This window comes from Aspergillus terreus, genomic scaffold (assembly GCF_000149615.1).
Source record: "Aspergillus terreus NIH2624 scaffold_7 genomic scaffold, whole genome shotgun sequence".
Taxonomy (NCBI): domain Eukaryota; kingdom Fungi; phylum Ascomycota; class Eurotiomycetes; order Eurotiales; family Aspergillaceae; genus Aspergillus; species Aspergillus terreus.
Window position 1 is genome coordinate 594,708 of NT_165930.1, and position 20,138 is coordinate 614,845.

Consider the following 20,138-nt stretch of genomic DNA (forward strand, 5'->3'; position numbering starts at 1 on the left):
GCGAGAGAGGAAGGATATGCGGTGGTTGCGCACGAGCGTGAGTGTGGGTAGGAGAGATGGTAGGGCGATGATCAACGGCCGCCATGGCTGAGGCCAAACCTGCTTTGCCCGGATAGGCTTGGGAGGATGCGACTTGACTGTAATGCAATGCAACTCAAATCGACGTTATTGCCTTGTGTGCCTCTGGTGGCGGGGCGAAGCATTGTCCAAGATTTGCCATTGGAGAAGGCCGAGAAACAGGACGCAAGGGGTGGCTGCAGGTGTGTTGGATTCACGGCGTCTCGATTCGTTTCTGCTGGCCACTCGAGCAAGGACGACGCAGGCGATAACTATAGGCTGTGCCCTGCATCGATCGTGATGAAACAAGCATACAGCGAAGCACGGGAGTGGCCACGATGAGTGAGACAGGGAGGACCCTGTATTGCAGGAGAGTCAGGTCCCAGTATCCCAGTACTGTCGTTCGTGCTGATCATGGTATAGCTCGACGTGGGTGTCCGGTAGCACAACCTGATATACGTAGATCAACGGATTGCCGAAAAGAGCGAAAAGCTAATCCCCAAGCCCGATGAGTTCCTTCACGGATTCGCCGGCTTCGAAACCTTCCGAGATATCCCCGGTCGAGCATTCGTACCTGCAGTGACGGTGGCGAGGTTTTACTCCATCAGCTGTTACTTGAATCCGTTGGGAGCTTACGCCGAATGCTTAAACCAGCCTTACTTGGTTAGCGAGTGGTTATGCTGGATGTGCTGGAACAGCCCTTTGCCGGGTCCTAATAACGACCTGCACTCCAGTTAATAGAGTCAATGCAGAAAGAAATAACCAACGTATATTGATCTCTTGCCATGGAACAAAATCTCCGAAGGCTGAAGATCGTAATCAGCGTTGGGCAGCACACCAAGAGACTCATCCTCAGGGGATGGCCAGAGCAGATTCATATTGCCCAAAAAGGAAGTCAGCTCAGGGCCACGCCGACGACAGATCTGGTGGCTTTTCGACTATAGGATGGCCACGCGACATCTTTCGATCGGATTACCATGTGAGCGCTTGGGCATTATCATTGTCAGGGCGTTGATCGCCACCATGATCAAAGAAAGGGAACTCCGTGCCGGATTAGCGTTCCTCATTCATCGCCATGTGGTGTTAATTTATGTGGGACGAAGTCAATATTGGTCGAGCGAGATAGCTGCAGGTACCGCGATAGCTTCTCGATGGGCGAAGCGGGGTCGAGCAACGTACGCGGCACTCGTACGGCTGAGGAAACTGTCTGGCCCTCGGCCAGTATCCGAGTATGGCCTCCTCATACAGCCGTTTCTATGCATCCATATGCACACGTTGATGAGTATTGCGCTATCCTGATCCTGTCCGGAGTAAAGGAGACCAGTGGGTATTGTAGGAAGCCGATATATATTGAAGAGGCTGAGTGGGTGGAGGTTAAAGAATTCCGGTGCGGCACTAGGTGGAAGCATGGCTGAGGCAAGGTCTCTTCCATTTTTGGATTCAATATATTGATTTGGACCAGGGCCCGCACAGGCTGTGCCACACCAGGCCCTCGTCAAGTGGAGATAGCCTAGTGCGCAGCTGCAGGAACTCCAGGATTCCGGTTTACTCGAAATGTCCGGTCGCCTCTCCTTACCGTACCTAGGCCCGTGCTACAGGGATCCGTCGGCATCGTACCTGGTAAACTGAAGGAGACTGGCGAAGGTGATCCCTTCATTGGCTGATGGTAACCTTCTAGAAACGAAGGCTTGATGATCATTATGTCCAAGCAAGGTAGGCAAAGAAGCCACGGCCCATGCTGGAGAACTTGGAATTGGTCTGGAGCGCAAGAAAGCCCTGTCAGATTTCTGCTGGGCTTCTATTCCCAGGAAAACGAGGAGCAATCTAAGTTTGAATGACGATCCGGGGTTTGGTCAGTATAGTACGGAGTCGACGAAGAAATCTTAGTCATTCAGAACCGAGTAACTCCAGCTCTTGGCTGGGCTTACGTCTTGAATTAAGATAATTTGGAATTGGTGCATCGTGGCTGAAGAATCGTATGATGTTAACCTGACTCGCATACTTTGGGCTGGACTTTCAGGGTGGAGAGCAGGCAGTCACCAAGACGTGCGGCTGATGAACGGGACCGAGATACGGAAGTGACCGGGTCCCAATTCCATATTAATTAATCTCTGCAAGCAAGTTTGGCTTCCGTCTGGACGAAATGGAGGTCAGCACCCATTCTGGTGGGAAATCGACATCAGAACTATCGAGAAGTCCCTTGAAGGGCACGCATCACGTAGAAGCTCCAGGATCAACTAGACTAGGAAGAGAAAAGGAAGATAGCAAGTAATCGTGTTCTGCAGCCCGCGGCCATGATGCGCATACGAGAACAATTCTGGAAACTGTGCCCCGGGGTTGATACATCACTTGAGGCGCAGCGCTGGAGTGTGGCGCAGTGTCGATAGTCTTCATTTCCCTTTCTAGGCTGTGGCGCAGGCATCTGCGGCCCCAAGTGGTTACCCATAACCCTTTGGGACAGTAGTACCCGGAGTAGTACTTCTCTCTGCCACGTAAATCGATTCGTTTCAGAGAGCTGTTCGACCCGTCGCCCCGCTATTGACGATCTGGTCCGGAGCAGCGGGCCTAGTTGTATCTGTCCGCTGATGAGGAGTTGATATGTCCACACTGCGTAGTCCGGTCCCATTGATTAACGAGTATGGACGAGAGATGTTGACAGTCAGGATACTCTTGGGCCCATGCGCTCGACCGCTCCCTTTCCATGGTACCGACGACACACTATAGGGAGCGGGCTTGCGGGTCCCGAGTCAACGCTTGTTTAGCGTACCGAACGACGACCGCACCGTACGATATCGTTGATTGTGGGGACGCCACTGGAGACGCCGATCTGTAAACACCGGCTAAAGACGAGCTGTCAAAATCACCGAATGATACGGGCTAGTTATAGTCAATGTCCGGGCGATCCGTCGTCCTTTGTTTTCATTGGTGAAAAGTAGAATAGACTGATCCACGCTGACAGAGCCAATCCCAACTGGTGTCACTGGTGTCCTGTGCTATTGCCATATAGGGCTTAATGGCTCCGCAGGGCTCACGTCGCCGACTACCAGGAAGCGGAGACGGGTTTCTCCTCCGTGGGAAACAGCGCCAGCCCATCACCGACAGACAATCTACATACAAGCCTGGGCAAGTGCTTGAGAGATTTGACCCTCCGTATTCACCGCAAATGTTCCTCAGACGCGGTGCGACTTCCGCTAGGACGTTCTGGGATCTCCATGCATATTCGGGGGCCTTGAGGGAGAGAAATATTCCCCAAACGCGAACGTGACATTGTGGTGATGATCAGCATGTCCGCCGGTCACATGGTTGATAATACGCAATCGCTATGTACGAAAGTTCACGAGAGTAGTTTGGTGTCCATTTGGTTCGTAGGTTGACTACTTCAATCTGCGGTTGCGTTGTATTGAATGGGTGGAGAAGACGAGCGTGCTTGATGCACTCGCAATGATGAGGTAGGATGGGAGCATTTTGGTGAATTGGTGGCTGCAGCAACTCTAAACCGCACCATCCTCTGGATGGAATGTTCAGTCCATGCTGTGGGGGAGTGAGATCGTTCCTAGTGGGATTCGAGACAGGGCATATTTCAGGGACCGTCCAATGAATCCGATTGATTTGTCTCCCTCGGGAAGCTTTATTACACGACAAATGGGTGACAGGTCAGAAGACCGCCCAGACCCCGATTGTCGTCGGGAATAGAGAGACGGGACTCAGGCTGAGACATGAATCCTCCCCGCTCACCCGGCGACCGTTGCAAGTAGTCTAGGCAGGCCATTATTGTGTGTACTCCGTATGCACGAAATGTGTACGGAGCGCCCCATAGGGAAAAGCGAGTGGGTGGGTGAAGCCAGTCAGGATTTTCGTGACGAGCCGGTGGCGGACTCGACGGGGCACTGGTTGAAGGTTCATTTCAGTGCCTCTCCACATTCCACGAGAAGGTCTTTCTATAGGCCCGACCGCGTCGGGGCGTTCCTGGGAGGAAAAGATCGGAGTGGCTGCTGAGCTGCTTGCTGCGCGAAGAAAACGAACTTGCAGGAAGCGAAGCAGGATTCGCTGACAAAGTGTCTTGCGGTGGATGATGTGCGTCTGATCCGCGATCCGCCTCGATGGACAAGAGTGGACTATCCCCGGTTGGGTTAGCTAGAGCTGATAAGGCGACTATACTCGATTTGTCCTGCTCTCTGCGGAGTAAGAGTCTCACTAAAAGAGACAGACGGTTGGATTGTTCGTCATTGTCTCGCCTTTTTATTTATTTATTTATTTTCAGTCTTTCGTCCATACAAAACATTGTCTGGGAGTGATTTGGAATCTACATGAATTATCGTCTCATGGTTTTATTTTTACTCTGGGAAATGATTTGATCGAAGATCTGCCGGTGGGAATGGGGACCGTTCATTCCAGGACGGAGGGATACTGTAGGCTGTGTAGATCCTTTTACTTACTGTGTACAAGTACATCCATCCATACATACATAACTTGCGAGCGTCCGCACAGACCAGGAACCACTCGAAAATGGTCGGAGTGAGCCATGGTCCATTGGGACCTTCTCGGTTCGGCCCCGTGAGGAACCCATTGAACCATGGACCGTAGGCGGGTGTACATACGATCTAGATGCCTTCTATTATCGATCAATCTTGATCCATCCTCATTATTTATAGATTTGATCCTGATTTTCCAAAGCCGTTCCACTACTCTAACGACATTATTAGACGGACTATCCGCAAACTCTCCGAAATCCCTTTGCTCATGCGGGATTTCTGGAGGTGGAACCGCCTTAAAACCGTTAATGGTCCCCGTCCACTCTGCTGCGATAAATCCCTTCCTATCGAATAGTGGGTGATAATTACAACTCGTGGCCCCGTTCGGGTCCCGCTTACGAATGGAAGAGACAAAAGCAAAAAACAGCGCCAATGGCGTTGGCCGGGATTCAGGTGGTGGCGTCTGGCCCCAGAAGACGATCCTGGATGATGCTGGGTGGCGTGGTGGTGGTTCGTTATCTCGGGATCATCTGTGGGAAATAGACCTCGGTCAATGTAACCGTCCAGCGCCCAGGACGCCAAGATTTCTGACTGTATGTGGATGGGAGAGGTCCTGGCATGTGTGGCTACGTCGTTGCGTTCTCCGTAGAATGATCGGCCTGGATCATACCTTGATGTGTTATGTCCATCTGCCTCGACTATGGGGTCAGTGTTTCATGACTAACATGACGATTAACGTTACCAGGACGAACTCCAAGGATTTGGTTGGCTATCTCTTTTTGACCAGAAGGGGCTCAATAGGAACCAGACCAGCAAGGCGATTCAATATCGATAGCCCAACGCTCGGGTCTCTTACGGTTGGAGGAGACTCACCAGCAATGCCGATCCTTCAGGGTCCGGAGACCCGGACGAGCACTATCTTGCTATCTAAGCGTCGAACTATGCGATTCGCTGATGGTGGCGATACCTGCGGACAGAGGATCAGATGAATGGACGGGTTGTTTTACCTTCGATAGGTCCCAATCCACCCCCAACCAGTCCGAGAGTGCGAAGATGCCGGGGGAAAGATCCCGAGAATCTGGGATGACGAGGGATGATCTTCCCCCACCGCATTGACTGATGATCGCTAGGTAAGGTTGGGCTTTCTCCCCCCTCCTGGTCGTCTGTACTATGTACTATGTACTACCATGTACGGTCGACTCCTAGAACGGTTTAGTCCCAGGTACCTGCAAGACTCGGAGATGGAACACTGACGTTGGAGCATTCCATGGCGTTGTTCTTTTTCCTTTTTCTGCGGTTCATCGTTCCATAATTAATTTTAAACTATGGATTTTCTTTTGTCTGGATTTTCCCACCCTCCAAGTTTCATACATACATGCTTTTGCTTGACTTGTTCATGTTTAAATTCGATGTTGGGTAATCTGGCTGGTGTTGTCTCCCAGGAATTTCAAAATGGCCCATGAATGGCGAGGAGGGGCAGATGGGCTGGGGGTTCTCCACTGGGGCCTAGAGTCATGGACAGACAGGTACTACCTGGGGGCGCCTCTCGGGGTTCCTACTACCCGTACTAGGTACTAGGTAGGTACAGGTACAGGTACCTGGTAAGTACTTGTATAGTTTGGTAAGGTTGGGGCTGGATCCTCGTCACTTTCCCGACGATCCACTCGATGAAGATACTACCTAATAAAAATCATACAGATAATAATAATATTATTATTTAAACAGATGGCCCTGCTAGATTATTTCCTATGACCAGGTAAACACCGGAGAGAAAAGGTAATAGAAAACAGCAATTATCAGAATAATTTCTCCTAGAAGTCGACCAAGTGAGGGGGACAGCAGAAACAAGCTCATCCATTCTTTCCTGGAACCTTCTGCTATTTGGACTGTTCTTTTTTTATTCCTCGAATTTCTTTTTTTCCCTTATCCAAAACGGAAAAAGAAATAATCGATTGAAATAAAATTAAAATAAAACGAAAAAATAATAATAATAATAAAAAAGAGGGCTCTAGAAAAGCGCAATTATTTATTCCGGTAGATCCTCACGTTGCATCCCATTGCATCAACCCAAACAGGAAGACCTATAATACATCTCTCGCAGTCGTTCTCTTCTCTGCCTCCTCTGCTTTAACTATCGACTGAATTCCGCTTTCTCCCCTCTTTCCAACTCCAACAACACCCCCGCCAGAGACAAGGACGAAACCAAACGCTCAGCGATCTCCCCGTTCGATTAATTACTCTGGCACGATCCCCGGTGCATCTTCGAATCAGCGTCCTAAGACATTATTGCGTCCTCACTCAACTGCACGGGAGACCCATTATCAGTCCCCTTGCTGGCCCTGTCTACGCTCCCTCTCTTCCCTATAACTTCATCCCTCTCGAAGCTACAACTGAGACCGATTCCCACTTCGGTCTCCATCCCCATCCACCCTCCCTCATTGCGAACACAGGACCCCCCCAATCCAGCGCGTCGCAGGGCCTCTTCCGCCACCTTTGACGCCTCGTCCACTGCTTTGAGCCAGAGACATTCGCGCCTCCTGGGAAACGCTGCTTCTCCAGTCCCGGCCACGTCCCCAGTCTGTCTCGACCTGGGATTTGCCGCCGGTTACTCGAGGAACTCGATAGTCTACATTCCTGGCCTTGCTTGGACCACCCCAGGCACGCGTCGCGCCTCTCTCTCTCCTCTCTTGTCTCGACCTGCCTCTCCATCAGTGCTAGCCTGATGGCCTCTCACGGTAAGTGTGATCGTCCTTGCCCCGTGCTAGATGCGTCGGCCAATTTGTTTATTTCACCTCGCTGGTCCTCCATTCCCACCCTCACTTCCTTTTCTTTTCCCTACACACACCCACTCTCTCTCATCCTCTCTACCCACTGTCCTTCATTCCCTTCGTTGTCTTCTTTCATACATTCTCTCCTTCCATCTTCTCTTCTTCTCGTCCTCTACTGAGGCCCCGTCCCTTCGTTCCCTCCCATATCCACTTCATCTATTCACATTCTCTACCCAACTATAATCTACCTCCTGCTTTCTGAACTTCACATACCACACTATCTTGTCCTCCACTCATTAGACGTTTCTTTATCCGACTCTTCCATTCCCAGAGGGCCTGTCTACCGCAGCCTCTATTCCAATCGTTCCACTTGTCATAGTTCCTGACACTAAACGATTAGTGTCCACAGGCACGAACCGTCCCACTCCTATCCGGAAGGACCGCCCCGAGGATAGCGAAGAAATGAGATCTCAGGGTAACATGTCCGATCGTCTTACTGTTGAGGTCGACTGCTCTTCCCTGGGTTCCAACGAGTGTCCTTCTATGAGCTCCAGCTTCTCGCCTCTGGACTCTCCCACCCCCACTCCCACAAGCATTTACAGCCAGGGCTCCTTGGCCTCCCCTGGTTGGCACGAAGGAGGTGCTTACTCGACTCACGGATACGAGCGTACCTCTGGGTCCACTCCAATGCGTGCCCCATTCCGCCTGGCAAGCATGCCCTCGAATGAAAGCATGGGCTTGTCTTACGGCCAGATGGAGTCTCAAGAGAGAATGCCCATGACTGATTTCCTGCCGGGGTATGATGAGAACGTCGAGCAGTTCTGGATCCCCCCGGAGGCCCCCAAGGGATATGACCATGGCAACCCGTCTCTGCCATATCCTCCGGCCATGCATCATTACGCGACCATGCCCCGCGGGGGTTACCGCCACCATCCCGCGCCTTATCTGCCGGAATCGGGAACCAACCCGTGTCTGTCGCGGTCCATCTTTCACCAGCCGGAGCGGGTGCCCAGCTCAATGCCCATGGGCCATATGATGCCCTGGATCGCACCACCTGCCGACTCCATTGCTCCCCAGACGATTGCGCCGTCGCAGGTCGGCCCGGTCACCCCTCCGCCCTCGTATACCGACTTCCCCAACTCGATGAACACCTTCAAGACGCATACTCCGACGACACCGGTTCGGTCATGCTCCCTCGGCACGGCCTCTGGAACCGACACCCCGATGAGCCGCCTGTCCGGTGGCGCCGGCGACTACATGGATGACTACCAGCAGTCGCCAGTGTACCGGGACGCCATGCACCGTCCCCACCGCCAGCCATCGCGAAAGATGATTCGCAAGCAATCCTCGCGCCAGAACCTGTCCCTGGAGAATCTGCCGTCCATCATCAAGCAGGTTCAGTTCAAGTGCAAGGAGCCTGGCTGCAAGGGGCGGTTCAAGCGTCAAGAACACCTGAAGCGCCACATGAAAAGCCACTCGAAAGAGAAGCCTCACGTCTGCTGGGTGCCGGGCTGCCATCGCGCCTTTTCCCGCAGTGACAACCTCAATGCCCACTACACCAAGACCCACAGCAAGCGGGGTGGTCGCAATCGCTACGTCGCGACCCTGGATGAGACTAGTCCTGATTATGACCCCGATTTCCGCGGTCAGCTCACGCCCGATGGCCGGCCGATCTACGGCTCCAAGCTGGAAGATCCCATGCCGGAGGCGCGCGAACTGAGCGTCGATGCTTGGGATGAGTAATGGAGCTAACATCCCGGATATCTGAGTGGATCGGATTATGATACCCTTGGCGCATTGGTCCGCCAATTTCCTTCTGTTCTTAGATGGGTACAGACATGCAGGGTCGGGCTGACCTGGTCGGCGCTTCACGGCGTTTTTTGTAAAACATTTTTTCTTTTCTATTTTTCCTTTGTCACTTTTCCTTTTATATCCGCAGGTCCGTTTACCATTGCACATGGAATAATGTTTTCCTTTTCGACGATTTCCTTTGAAGTTTCTTGGTGAGGCTTGCTCCTTCTACGCTAAAATAATATTGCATGGTATGGGGGGACAAAAGCGGACAGCAGAGAGTCCTTGTACGATGGAGAGGTTGAGTGAGCTGAGTTGTTATTGATCTAATTGATCTGCCAGACGCCAGAAACTATAAGAGATAATATTAGTTAGCGATCAAGTTTCTTCTTCATCTATTGTCTTCTATCCAAAAATATCGGGAAAAAAAAGCAATACCCCGTCCGTTCCCTGTCAGGTGTAAATCCCGTTGGTGTGGCATTAGCGGTATTCCACTCTTTCTGACATATCGGGTGGGGCGGGGGAGGTCCAAGCGTATACTTGCCGGAGTTGAGTGGTTTGCATAGTCTGGAGGTATAGAGGGTCCTGCAATGTCTGTCTCCTATGGGCATCGGCCTACAGACAAGACATGCATTTGGGCATAGTGGACAGATGATGGACATTGTTATTACAAAGTACAGGATGTACCTCGAAGTACCTCGAACGTAGCACATGCCGATCCGGCCCCACTCCGGGATTCCACTTCCCATGGCACGGACCCTATTGGTGGCTCGGCATTCCCCAGCCCTATCGACTAATCCGCATTGGGAAACTTGTTGACGCCGGAGGTCCAATCGCTGTCGAGTCCAGTGAGACATCTCGGCTCTGATCGGACACAGCGGGTTCTCTGTGTACGGACGGAGTACCTTTGTGTCGGAGTACCTCTCTGGTACCTTCCTCTTCTGCTCCTGTGGCGGTGCTCTTCTCGGGATCCCAGAAACCCGGTTTGCTCTGGCTCGAGCTGCAAACCTTCCCGATGCCAAGGCTGCACTGTGCAGCAACAGGGACCCGCAAGATCACCATCATGCGGTGCTGTCTTTCTACATACTCCGTACATGAGTCGGTTGATCAGTGCTACATTGTTTGCAGCCCATGGTCATTCTCCATCGATCAACACATACCGGACCAACTTATGTGTGGCTATTTCAGGCACAGCAGAACGAACAAGACATCCAAGTTATGTCCACGAACCTCTCGTTGACCCGTACACCTCCTTTCGACCTCTCAGTCTATCAGCGCCCACCCCCGAGACGGATATCTTTTCCATGTCACACACACATGCACGCACCAACACAAATTGTCCCACAACACATTCCTGGACAGAGGTCAAGGTACGACATCCACATCATTGCCAATACCCCCAAACTCCAGATGTACCTCTATCCTACACGCACAGGACGATCATATAATGTCTGTGAGACCAACCACACCACCGCCGCCTGGCATTTGCCGACCACGCACGTCGGCACTTTGACAGATTTGGATTTCCGTATACTCTGACACAACCAACCGGGTCGGACGCCCATGGCTGCACATTCCATCGTCGTCGACCTCGATGCCACCGCTCCTCCCAGCGACGCGTCGCCGCTTGTCCGACAGACGCACATTCTCCGGAAACCACTCCCCCAACCTAGTTTCTAGTCCATTCCAATGCTCTCCTCTCTCCCCGCAAGCCTCCCGATCAGATCTCCCATCTGCAGGTCGCGCTTCTCATGCGCAGTGCTCGATGGGGCAATGGCGCCCCTCTGCCCTCCTCCACCGGATAGCCTGATCGACCGACCCGGTGCAGGTGCTTGCGTCTCTAGCGCACAGGACGAAGCTTTGGACGGTGGTCACCCAGGATGCCGGGACGAACGCCTGGCTTTGCTCACCGCATCCTAGACCGTTCCTAGTTCCTACAGACGGCGGCGCGCCGGAGCATATCGCGGGCGGTATGCGTCGCGCCCCCCTTCGCCTGCATATTCTTCACAACTCGGAATCCTTCCTCGCCCGGTCGCACGCGAAGTCTAATCCCTCAACCCGCCAGCGTTATGTAGCAGTGCATGTCGTTTACGACCGTTCGATACGACCCTGCGTGGGCGAGGCAGTTGGGGGCGCTCGACGCCCAGCAATTTGGCTTTTGCGGGCGCGGCCCCGTCGAATCAGATGCAAACATGGCGCACGACTGACTCGTGCAAAGTCGTAGTCTAGCGACTAAAAGGGGAATAGATGTGGACGCACAGTCGTTCTCACCGACCGCTCACAGTGACAGTGATGATGGAGATGCAGACAGATCGACCGCATTACTGTCGGTAGTCAGCTATCGAGCCGATAATCATCGTCATCACATTTCCTGGTTCGAGTCGACGCGGCGGTGTCAGTCGACGCTATCGATCGCGGTGGCTGCGGACCCGTCGCGGTTTGTGATCTCACATGCACTCGTGCCAGACTTGTAGCTTGCTCGGTCGGCGTGCGGTGGCTGCCTCTCAACGTGACCAATATTCTGCAGACTTTCCCAACGTACGGAGTGACGTGGTGTTCAGGAGGCCTCTTCCATGGGGCTTCTAGGGTGGTTCGCAGTAGAGTTGCCGGTGGGGGGTGTTCAGTGCTCTTTCCTATTTCGGTCGCTATTGCATGATGTTGATACGTCTGTTATATAGAGTTGTTCTAGGATAATGGTAGAGTACTCCGTGAGGTCGAACAGGAATAGGTGAAGTGCATAAGTTGTGTTAGTAATTATACAAAGGCGCTGGATAGTTAACTAACTAGTTAGGGTAGGGTTGTGCTTAGGTAAGATCACCATTTAAATTCGTTCTGCAGGAAAAAATCTTCATCAATACCACCAACACTTGACAACTTGACAACGTAGGTATCCGTTTTTCTGGTCATCTGGTGATGTGCAGGTGTCCAGCACTCTATTGTCTATTCTCTTCTTATCTCCTTGAATCTCCTTACAATGATGACTCCTTCTCTTGGCATGAGCAACTGCAATGAGTGCCCAAAGTCAATATCAAGCTCAACAGTCTGAGTTTGGAGATACTTGTCTATCAGGAGCTCGCACATAACAACGCCATTGTTAGCCTAGGTACACAATGAACCATCTCTCATAACACACTCAACACTCCACACCTCCACCTCCTTACGGAGTATCTAAGACGACTATGTCAAATCCAACCCAAGAAAAACAGTCCCCTCCAAAGGCGTCTCATAATACGCCTCCACCTCCCTAAACCCGACGCGCCGATACAACGCCATCGCGCCCGCCATACTCGGCAACGTATCCAGCCTCATCTCAGCATACCCCAAGTCCCGCGCGCACCGCACAACCTCCCGCACCAGCGCGCCGCCGAGGCCCATGCCGCGCGCCTCAGGCAGCACATACAGCCGCTTCATCTCGCATACTTTCTTCTCGCCGTCGGGGTTGGCGTGGTTTGGGAGCGGACGCACCGCGACACAGCCGAGGGGTTGGGCGGGCGTGGTCGTGCTGTAGGCGAGGAGGAGGGCGCCGTGCGGCGCGGCGTAGGGGCCTGGTAGGGAGGATAGCTCTGTGGAGAAGTTTTGGAAGGTGAGGTCGAGGGCGAGCCAGGTTGCGTAGGAGATGAAGAGGGTGCGGGCGGTGGTGATGTGGGAGGGGGTTGTGGCGGGGATGATTGTGAAGGGGGGTTTCGTGGGGGAATTGGAATCCATGTTCTTGGATGATGTGACTAGGGTGATTTGAGTAGGTTGGTTGGTTGTGAGGTTGATGTGGTCTAGTGCCTTCTTGTATATGGTTGTAGCCGGTATCGGGTGTGAGTCATGCTACTGCTACATATTCCGTAGGTTATGATCGTCGATCGACATTGACTGCGAGTAGATCCCTGTCAAGGTATGAGTCGGATATAGGGTATTGTATTCGGCTATATGGACAATGCTGGGTTATACTCGGTGGATAGTCTGGCATGATGAGGAACAGTAGTTCTGATGTCTTACTATGGAGATTAGAGCACTGCAGCTGACAATAATACTAGTACCAATGGACGCTACAGTTATAGTAGGCTTCCATTGGGATGTGATATACCGATAAGTGGTGTTCTTTGTGGAACTTGACATTCTTACGTATAACAGTATCAGCGTATAACAGCGCAGTCATGCATCACCACACGGTTGCCTCTGGAGTCGGGGCCACTGCCCCAGACTCAGGCACGGCCGACGCAGCGACAGCAACGCTCGCGTCCGCCCGATCTGTCGGGAGCGACTCTTGCCCCGTGCCCAAAGGCACCATACTCACCGGCGGAATATACCAGGAGCGATGGCACTGGGTCCATCGCGGGTCGATCTGGGTCATCACGTCGGGGATCTCCATCCACGGCCTATAATCGGCACGGATTATCGTGCAGCTAGCGGTGACCGGACACTGGTTTCCAGCGACATACTTCTCCCACGGGACGGCCGTCTGGGTGTAGTTCCCGATGGTCTGGGGCTGGAAGTCGGCAAAGTTGAACGGATACGGGGTGCCTATTTTTGGGTACTTGGCGTTGGTGTGGGCGCGATAGGAGGTGACGCTGGCTGGGTCGACGGAGATGATGGCGTCGACGTAGTTCCCACCGCAGTAGCCGCCTGGGTGTGCGCGTTGATTGCTGGCGGCGTAGATCGAGGTGAAGGAGACGTAGATGGTAGGCGAGACGAAGGTGTTTCCATCGACGACGGCGGTGTTGGGTCCGTCGCCGGTGGGCGTGGCGGGGACGGTGCTTCCGTTCTGCAGACAGAAGTCGCCGGCGGTGGTCGACACGGGCCAGTAGAAGACGGTGGCCGTGCCGGGGAGGTAGTGGCAGTTTGTGCAGGGGTCGGCTTCGGTGTAGTTGCGGCTGGTGGAGGGGCAGGCGTAGGGGGGGATCGGGCTGTTTGTGTCGCCGGGGATGGAGGTTGTCATGGTCTGGTACCAGGAGCTCCTGAGGCTTGAGTACGACTGCCAGATAGGGATGCACTCCTGGGTGTTGAGCGAGCAGCTGGGCACACTGTCGGGCTCGTAGTAGAAACTGGTGGTTCCGGTGTACGTTGTGGTGAGGGTGCTGCAGGGCCCCGTGCCGGGATAATATCTTGTGACGGTCTCAAGAGGGCCCAGAGCCCGCGGCACTCCGTCACAGAGGGTGGTGAGTGGACCTGTATGGGTATCATACAATCCTTCGGGGAAAGTGGATGTTTCACACGCTCCCACGCTGGTGATGCCCGGCTCATAGTAGAGGGCGGTGGAGGTCGGACCCAGTGAATAGAGCTCGAGGGAGCGCGAATCGTATTCTATCCAGGCTGCATTGCAGGAGACAACGGACGCCTGCGGACCGTCGGTTGGGCCATAGAAATAGTCCGTGGAGGTGGGCCAGAAGAGGGTCGTGTTGCAGATGTGCAGCCACTGACTGCTGGTCGACGAGGAGCATTTAGAAGTCTCGGAAGTGACAGTAGAAGTAGGAGTGGGAGTGGGAGACTCGGTGGTGTCTCTTGGGATGACTATAGAGGTTAGTTTACTGTTGATGGGAGATTTACCCCTGGTATACTCACGCGGGTTGGCGGAGGCCACTCCGCAGAGCAAGATGAACACGCTGCGCAGCATTTTGACAAGACCTGCTCACAGCGATGGATTGAACGCTGTGTTGGGCTCTTATATGTCGTTGCCAAGTCCACATCATGCAGTGAGATCTTAAGCATAACATGTCAGACGAACCACCCCCTGGTGATCGCGGATGATTGCAGGAAATTGAGGCCTCGTACTGGCCATGATTCAGCCTCGATGCAAGCGCCTCGTATACATGACCATGAATGCTCCGCCTGTCTCACAATCAGCACACAGACAATATCTGAAGCTGCGGCCATTGGTGGTGGTGACAGTGGCAATTTTGAGCGAGTCTGGAACACTGCATTAGAGATGTACACAATCCTCCGGTCTGATGCATGTCAACTGGATGACATCCTTGTTTGTCTTAGCCTGAGCGGGGTATCCATCAGGCGAGCCTTTTGGGCTACATCATAACGATGGTGATAATGCGACAAAGGAGAGTGTAGAATTGTAGAATATTATCCTGTCTGTTGGGGAGAAGAAATCAGGTAGTCAACGTGCTGAGACGGTGGGTAAACGATAGTATTCGGACACTCCACCTTTTTAGGCGAGTTTCAGATCGAGTAATCGGCGCATGGGAGAGCAAGCATAATGTCCAGAAAATACAGTAGACTGCGGAGTTCTCCGATCTACATATCTTCTGAATATTGAACGAGAGACGATGAGTGGCTGGTAGAGGACCATCTCAATCCCATCTGGACGACGATGCAACCCTAGACGGCCGGCTCAGCAGCAATAAGAGACGGCGGGGCGATGGTGCCGCTGGTGTCCGACGGGATCTTCACGCGGCGCATCTGGACTAAACGGACGATTGGTTCCCCTGAGCAGCACTAAATTCGTATCGCAATCGAATCAGCGCTCTCTTATCAGGACATGTGCGGTGATCCGTCGCACAGCTCGAAACATGGTCCACAATCATACCGGCGTCGGCCATGACGGGCATAGATCGCCTTCTGCAACACCGGAATGTCGACTGTACGAGGATATAAATCTCTCCTCCTATCGCCCGATCTTGTCCCTCGTCCAACATCCCTAAATCGCTTCGCTATCACTACCATGCCGCGACTGTCCATCCTATCGTCTGTGACCATCGCAGCCCTGGTGGCCGGTGGACGGGCTGATCTCCAGTCGTGTCCGTCCGATGTTCCCTTCAGCTGTACCAATTCGACCTCCGTGTCGGATTCCTGTTGCTTCAACTCCCCCGGAGGCGCGCTCTTGTTGACCCAGTTCTGGGACTATGACCCTGCGACGGGTCCTTCCGACTCCTGGACGCTTCATGGGCTTTGGTATGCTCCTTTCTGAGACACGAAAGAGTGTCTAGTCTCACTGAAATCCTCAGGCCCGACAACTGCGACGGCTCGTACCAGCAATTCTGCGATTCCTCGCGCGAGTACTCCAACATCACTGCGATCCTGCAGGAACAGGGTCGCGATGACCTGCTGTCGTATATGAAGACCTACTGGCCCGACTATCAAGGCGACGACGAGAGCTTCTGGGAGCATGAGTGGAACAAGCATGGTAGGTCCAACTCGTCACATCGTAGGTCGGGAGTACTGGCATGACCGACTAATCCTTCGGCGTAGGAACATGCATCAACACTATCAAACCTAGCTGCTACACCGATTACTCTCCGCAGCAGGAGGTCGGAGACTATCTGGCAAAGGCAGTCGAGCTCTTCAAGGGCCTGGACACTTACAAGGTATGCAGCATCTATCTCCGTCCGCCCGTCAGATTCTAACATCACGCAGGCCCTTAGCAGTGCTGGCATCACCCCCGACTCGTCCAAGACCTACAAGCGGAGCGAGATTGAATCCGCCCTGGCGAAGCTTCACGGTGGTTCCACGCCATACCTGGGCTGCAAGGACGGTGCGCTGAGCGAGGTGTGGTACTTTTTCAATGTCAAGGGGAACTTGATCGACGGCCAGTTCAAACCGTCCGAATCGCGTAAGTTATATTTTGTTTTTGTGATGCACTTGCATAAGAGCTAATCTTGAACCGCCAGTTGCCGACTCTAAATGCCCCTCGTCGGGGATCAAGTACGTGCCTAAGCCCAGCAACAACGACACTTCTGCCTCCTGGAACTTCAAAAGATCCAAGGCAACCAAGATCATCCGCTCGGCTTAGGCCAATTAATAGGGGATGAAGATGAGAACCGTCGTGTGTACATATGTTGAGACAATGTCATTATAAACTTGAGTGTTGTCCACTTTGTAGACAATCGCAAATGCCTCTAGAAGTGCATTCGTAAATACATCATTGATGCCCACGATGTACCTCTGCTGGAATGGGCGCAGTATTTGCACCAGGCTAATCGGGCAAGATTGGAATACCGGTCGCCCGATTGCCATGGCCCTGTCATAGTAGGCCCTGGCCGAGTAAATCGTATACTCCGATCTGCAATATGGTGCAGTGGCCGCCCCTGCTCGTAACATGCCCCGGCAGCAAGGCAGAGATATCCACATGTCAATAGGTGGATGGCAAGGCCTTCCTGGATGTCGAGCGAAAGCAAACAAATGTCGCTGAGGGTCTCGCTGGTCGCAGCATTGAAGGGCGGCCATCTCAATACTGAGGGCCCTAGGCTGGGAATTCGACCCGAATCGAGAATATCGGCACCTGGTATTATAGAGGCGTAACTGTACGAGTCAATTACAGCCCCTTCAGTCGTGCGTTCCTCCTTTCCTCTTCTCTCTTGGCACCAACACGGTCCAAGAAATCCATCCGACCAAGAAAGCCTTCCTTGGCCTTGCTGTGAACTCGGAGTTCGTCCTGGATTCCGGCTTGGTCCACATATGCAGCCCAATCCAGTCGCGATTTCTCCACCGTGTTGATCTTTGGCCCACGGAGGTTCTCTTCCTGGCCAGCTGTGTCGGTCGTTTGTTGCTTCTCCCAGCTTTTCTTGATGCTTCCGGTCGGATTGGGGTCAAACCGCGACACCTTCCTGAGCGGCCTGCGAAGTTTCACAGTTACCTTACCGTTCTCCGTGTCCTCAGCTGCCGCAGCTTCGGCATCCTGCTCAGCTAAGAAGATTTTGGCCTCGGCTGACTCTTTAGGTACGACTTTCTCCTCGGTTATCATCTCCCCGGCAAATTTGTAGGTGCGCTTGATCCTGATCATCTCCTCCGGGTATTTGGTCTGCGGTGGTTTATTCTCGGATGACGGAGCGATGTCTTGCGCGTCAGGCTTTTGTTCTTCGTCTTTGGGAAGACCATCCTTCTTCTCGATCTGGGATGGTAGTAGTCCGGCATCGGTGTCTGGGGCATTCATTTTCGCCCATAGTTCGTCAACGTCGATAGTGGCGCCCATCAATCTTCGCGAGGGGTTTCCGTTCCTCCTGCCTTTACAATCACAGTTAGTACCAATCCAACAAACCCGAAAGAAAGGCCACAAACATTCGCATCTTCATCGCTCGCGTCCGAACGAAACCTGCTGGGCCGCCTTCCTCATCGTCGAAATCAACGTCGTCCTCGTCATCTTCATCTGCAGCGCCGCTGTCCTTTGACTTCTTTCCGCGTTGTTTTTTCTGCTTCTTGGATTTCGCTTTTTGTATCGTAATTTCGTCTCCTGAGTCTAGCGCAGCTGCCTCAAGATCCGCGTCTTGCGCATCCCTTTTTCGGCGTTTGCTTGCGGGTTGTTGCTCGTCCTCCGAAGATGTAATGTCGCCTTCGTCTTGCGCGTCGTCGAGCTGAAAGTCTTCATCTTCAGCGGAGTCGTACTGCTCATCCTCGAACATAGGATCGTCCATGGTCGCAGGATCGGCCGACATACTGCCAGGAATAGATAGAGATTCGGGAGATTCTAAAAGGCGAGAAGGGAAGATGAAGCTGCAACGGGACGCGCGATATGATTCTGCCAAGGCGGTGTGGCGGGCATTCTTTGGGAGCCTTAAGGCATCAATCGGCCATCCGTCCTCCCTCAATCTGTCGAACTACATCCATGGCACACTCTCTGGCGGCACCACATCCTGTCCATTTAGATCCACTAGAGCTAGATATCTTGAATCGTCGGGATGCTTTTGGTTTGCCTGGACGAGAGATCTGTGATGCTCTTATTGAGATCTTCTTCAGCCGGGTAGCACCGATACTACCCGTGGTAAATCGCCATGATTTCATGAGAAGATACCACGATCCTGCAAATCGACCGTCGATTCTATTACTTCAGGCTATTTTTACAGTTGCTTCTAGGTTTTTGACAGATAATCTGTCCTCAGGTAACTCCGCAAACACTCCACGCGCGTTTTACAAGAAAGCCAAGGCACTCTATGATGCCGGTTACGAGCAGGACAACATAGCAGTTATCCAGGCTGTCATTTTGTTAGGCTTATATTGGGATGGACTAGATGGTAAGTAACTGCCCTTCCGGTGAAGTCTTTGACTTGCGCTAACGGAACAAGATCTTGTTGAAAATGGAATCTTCTACTGGAGTCGGCTGGGTACTGCTCTAGCCCAGGCCGAGGGCCTTCATCAAAGGTAGGCTTCGGTTATATCCATCTTCAGTTCAGCCGCCGATGATTAATGGCAGTGAAACATACGTCGATCTCGATCCATCAGAGAGCAGTCTCCGCAAACGAATTTGGTGGACACTCTATACTCGGGACCGGTCCGTAGCTGCAGCCTTCGGACGCCCGATTCATATCAATACGGACGATTGTACAGTCGGAGAACTGACGGTGACTGATTTTGTGGAGCACGATGAATATCTTCAACTCGAGTACCCAGTAGATGTCACCCACGCTCGATTTTTCATTGAATATGTCAAGCTCTGTCAGTTGATGGATCTAGGCTTGTGTTTAAAGCTCTCCTCCAGATCAACGCACGACAGCCGAAACGCTGAGGCCGCCCAGTGTGAACTTGGCTTGAATGAGTGGCTTGTGTCCTGTCCCGCGGAGCTTCACTGGCGACAAGCCCGTCACTCGTTCTTACCGGCAGTCTTGTTTTCGCAGTTCTAGTAAGCCCCATAACGCGAGAGACCTAGATGCTCGCTAATATCTTCAGCACAATCGTGTGCCAGTTACAACTACTGCAAGAGCCATGCTCTTCCAGCGAGTCTCAACGCTCTGCATTCAACGCTGCATCCACGGTCATTTCAATCCTAGAAACTCTTCAGTCCCATGGAGAGCTACGATACGCGCCTTCTTTCACGTAATACATCTCCTTCGCTGATGTGGCTGTGGCTAATATTGTCTAGTATCTGGCATGCTGTCGTCTCTTTCGTCACTTTAAAAAATCAAATGAGTGCATCAGTACCGTCATTTTTGCACGCCATCAGACTCAAGCTAGACGCAAACTTGGAAATATTGCAAACTTTGTCAAAGACATGGCCGATCGCAAGATTCCTCGTGGAATTATTCAACACCATGTCAACCCCGGAGCAGTTCAGCCGGCTGTTGACAGCCGCCGTGGAAGAATGTCAGAAACGCGCTCGTGGAGATTTCGACAGCCCTGGCAC

The 20,138-nt window shown here is 52.7% G+C and overlaps 5 protein-coding genes across 5 annotated transcripts; 3 read left to right on the top strand and 2 right to left on the bottom strand.

The window, feature by feature from the left end:
- Positions 1–7,251: 7,251 nt before the first annotated feature.
- brlA (C2H2 type transcription factor BrlA) lies at positions 7,252–9,040 on the top strand (the record flags this gene model as incomplete). Its single annotated transcript, XM_001214318.1, has 2 exons — positions 7,252–7,264; positions 7,707–9,040. The coding sequence occupies 2 exons, from the start codon at positions 7,252–7,254 to the stop codon at positions 9,038–9,040; spliced, it is 1,347 nt and encodes a 448-aa protein (XP_001214318.1).
- A 4,198-nt stretch (positions 9,041–13,238) lies between these two features.
- Positions 13,239–14,690, bottom strand: ATEG_05141 (uncharacterized protein; the record flags this gene model as incomplete). Its single annotated transcript, XM_001214319.1, has 2 exons — positions 13,239–14,587; positions 14,639–14,690. 2 exons carry the CDS (start codon positions 14,688–14,690, stop codon positions 13,239–13,241), a joined length of 1,401 nt encoding a protein of 466 aa, XP_001214319.1.
- Positions 14,691–15,749: 1,059 nt separating this feature from the next.
- On the top strand, positions 15,750–16,681 carry ATEG_05142 (T2 family ribonuclease; the record flags this gene model as incomplete). Its single annotated transcript, XM_001214320.1, has 4 exons — positions 15,750–15,979; positions 16,033–16,211; positions 16,277–16,392; positions 16,442–16,681. 4 exons carry the CDS (start codon positions 15,750–15,752, stop codon positions 16,679–16,681), a joined length of 765 nt encoding a protein of 254 aa, XP_001214320.1.
- Positions 16,682–17,339: 658 nt separating this feature from the next.
- On the bottom strand, positions 17,340–18,456 carry swc5 (putative Swr1p complex component (Swc5); the record flags this gene model as incomplete). The annotated part of the gene is made up of 3 exons (XM_001214321.1): positions 17,340–17,627; positions 17,661–18,028; positions 18,063–18,456. 3 exons carry the CDS (start codon positions 18,454–18,456, stop codon positions 17,340–17,342), a joined length of 1,050 nt encoding a protein of 349 aa, XP_001214321.1.
- Positions 18,457–18,626: 170 nt separating this feature from the next.
- On the top strand, positions 18,627–19,835 carry ATEG_05144 (transcription factor domain-containing protein; the record flags this gene model as incomplete). Its single annotated transcript, XM_001214322.1, has 4 exons — positions 18,627–19,032; positions 19,084–19,159; positions 19,212–19,637; positions 19,685–19,835. The coding sequence occupies 4 exons, from the start codon at positions 18,627–18,629 to the stop codon at positions 19,833–19,835; spliced, it is 1,059 nt and encodes a 352-aa protein (XP_001214322.1).
- Positions 19,836–20,138: the final 303 nt, after the last annotated feature.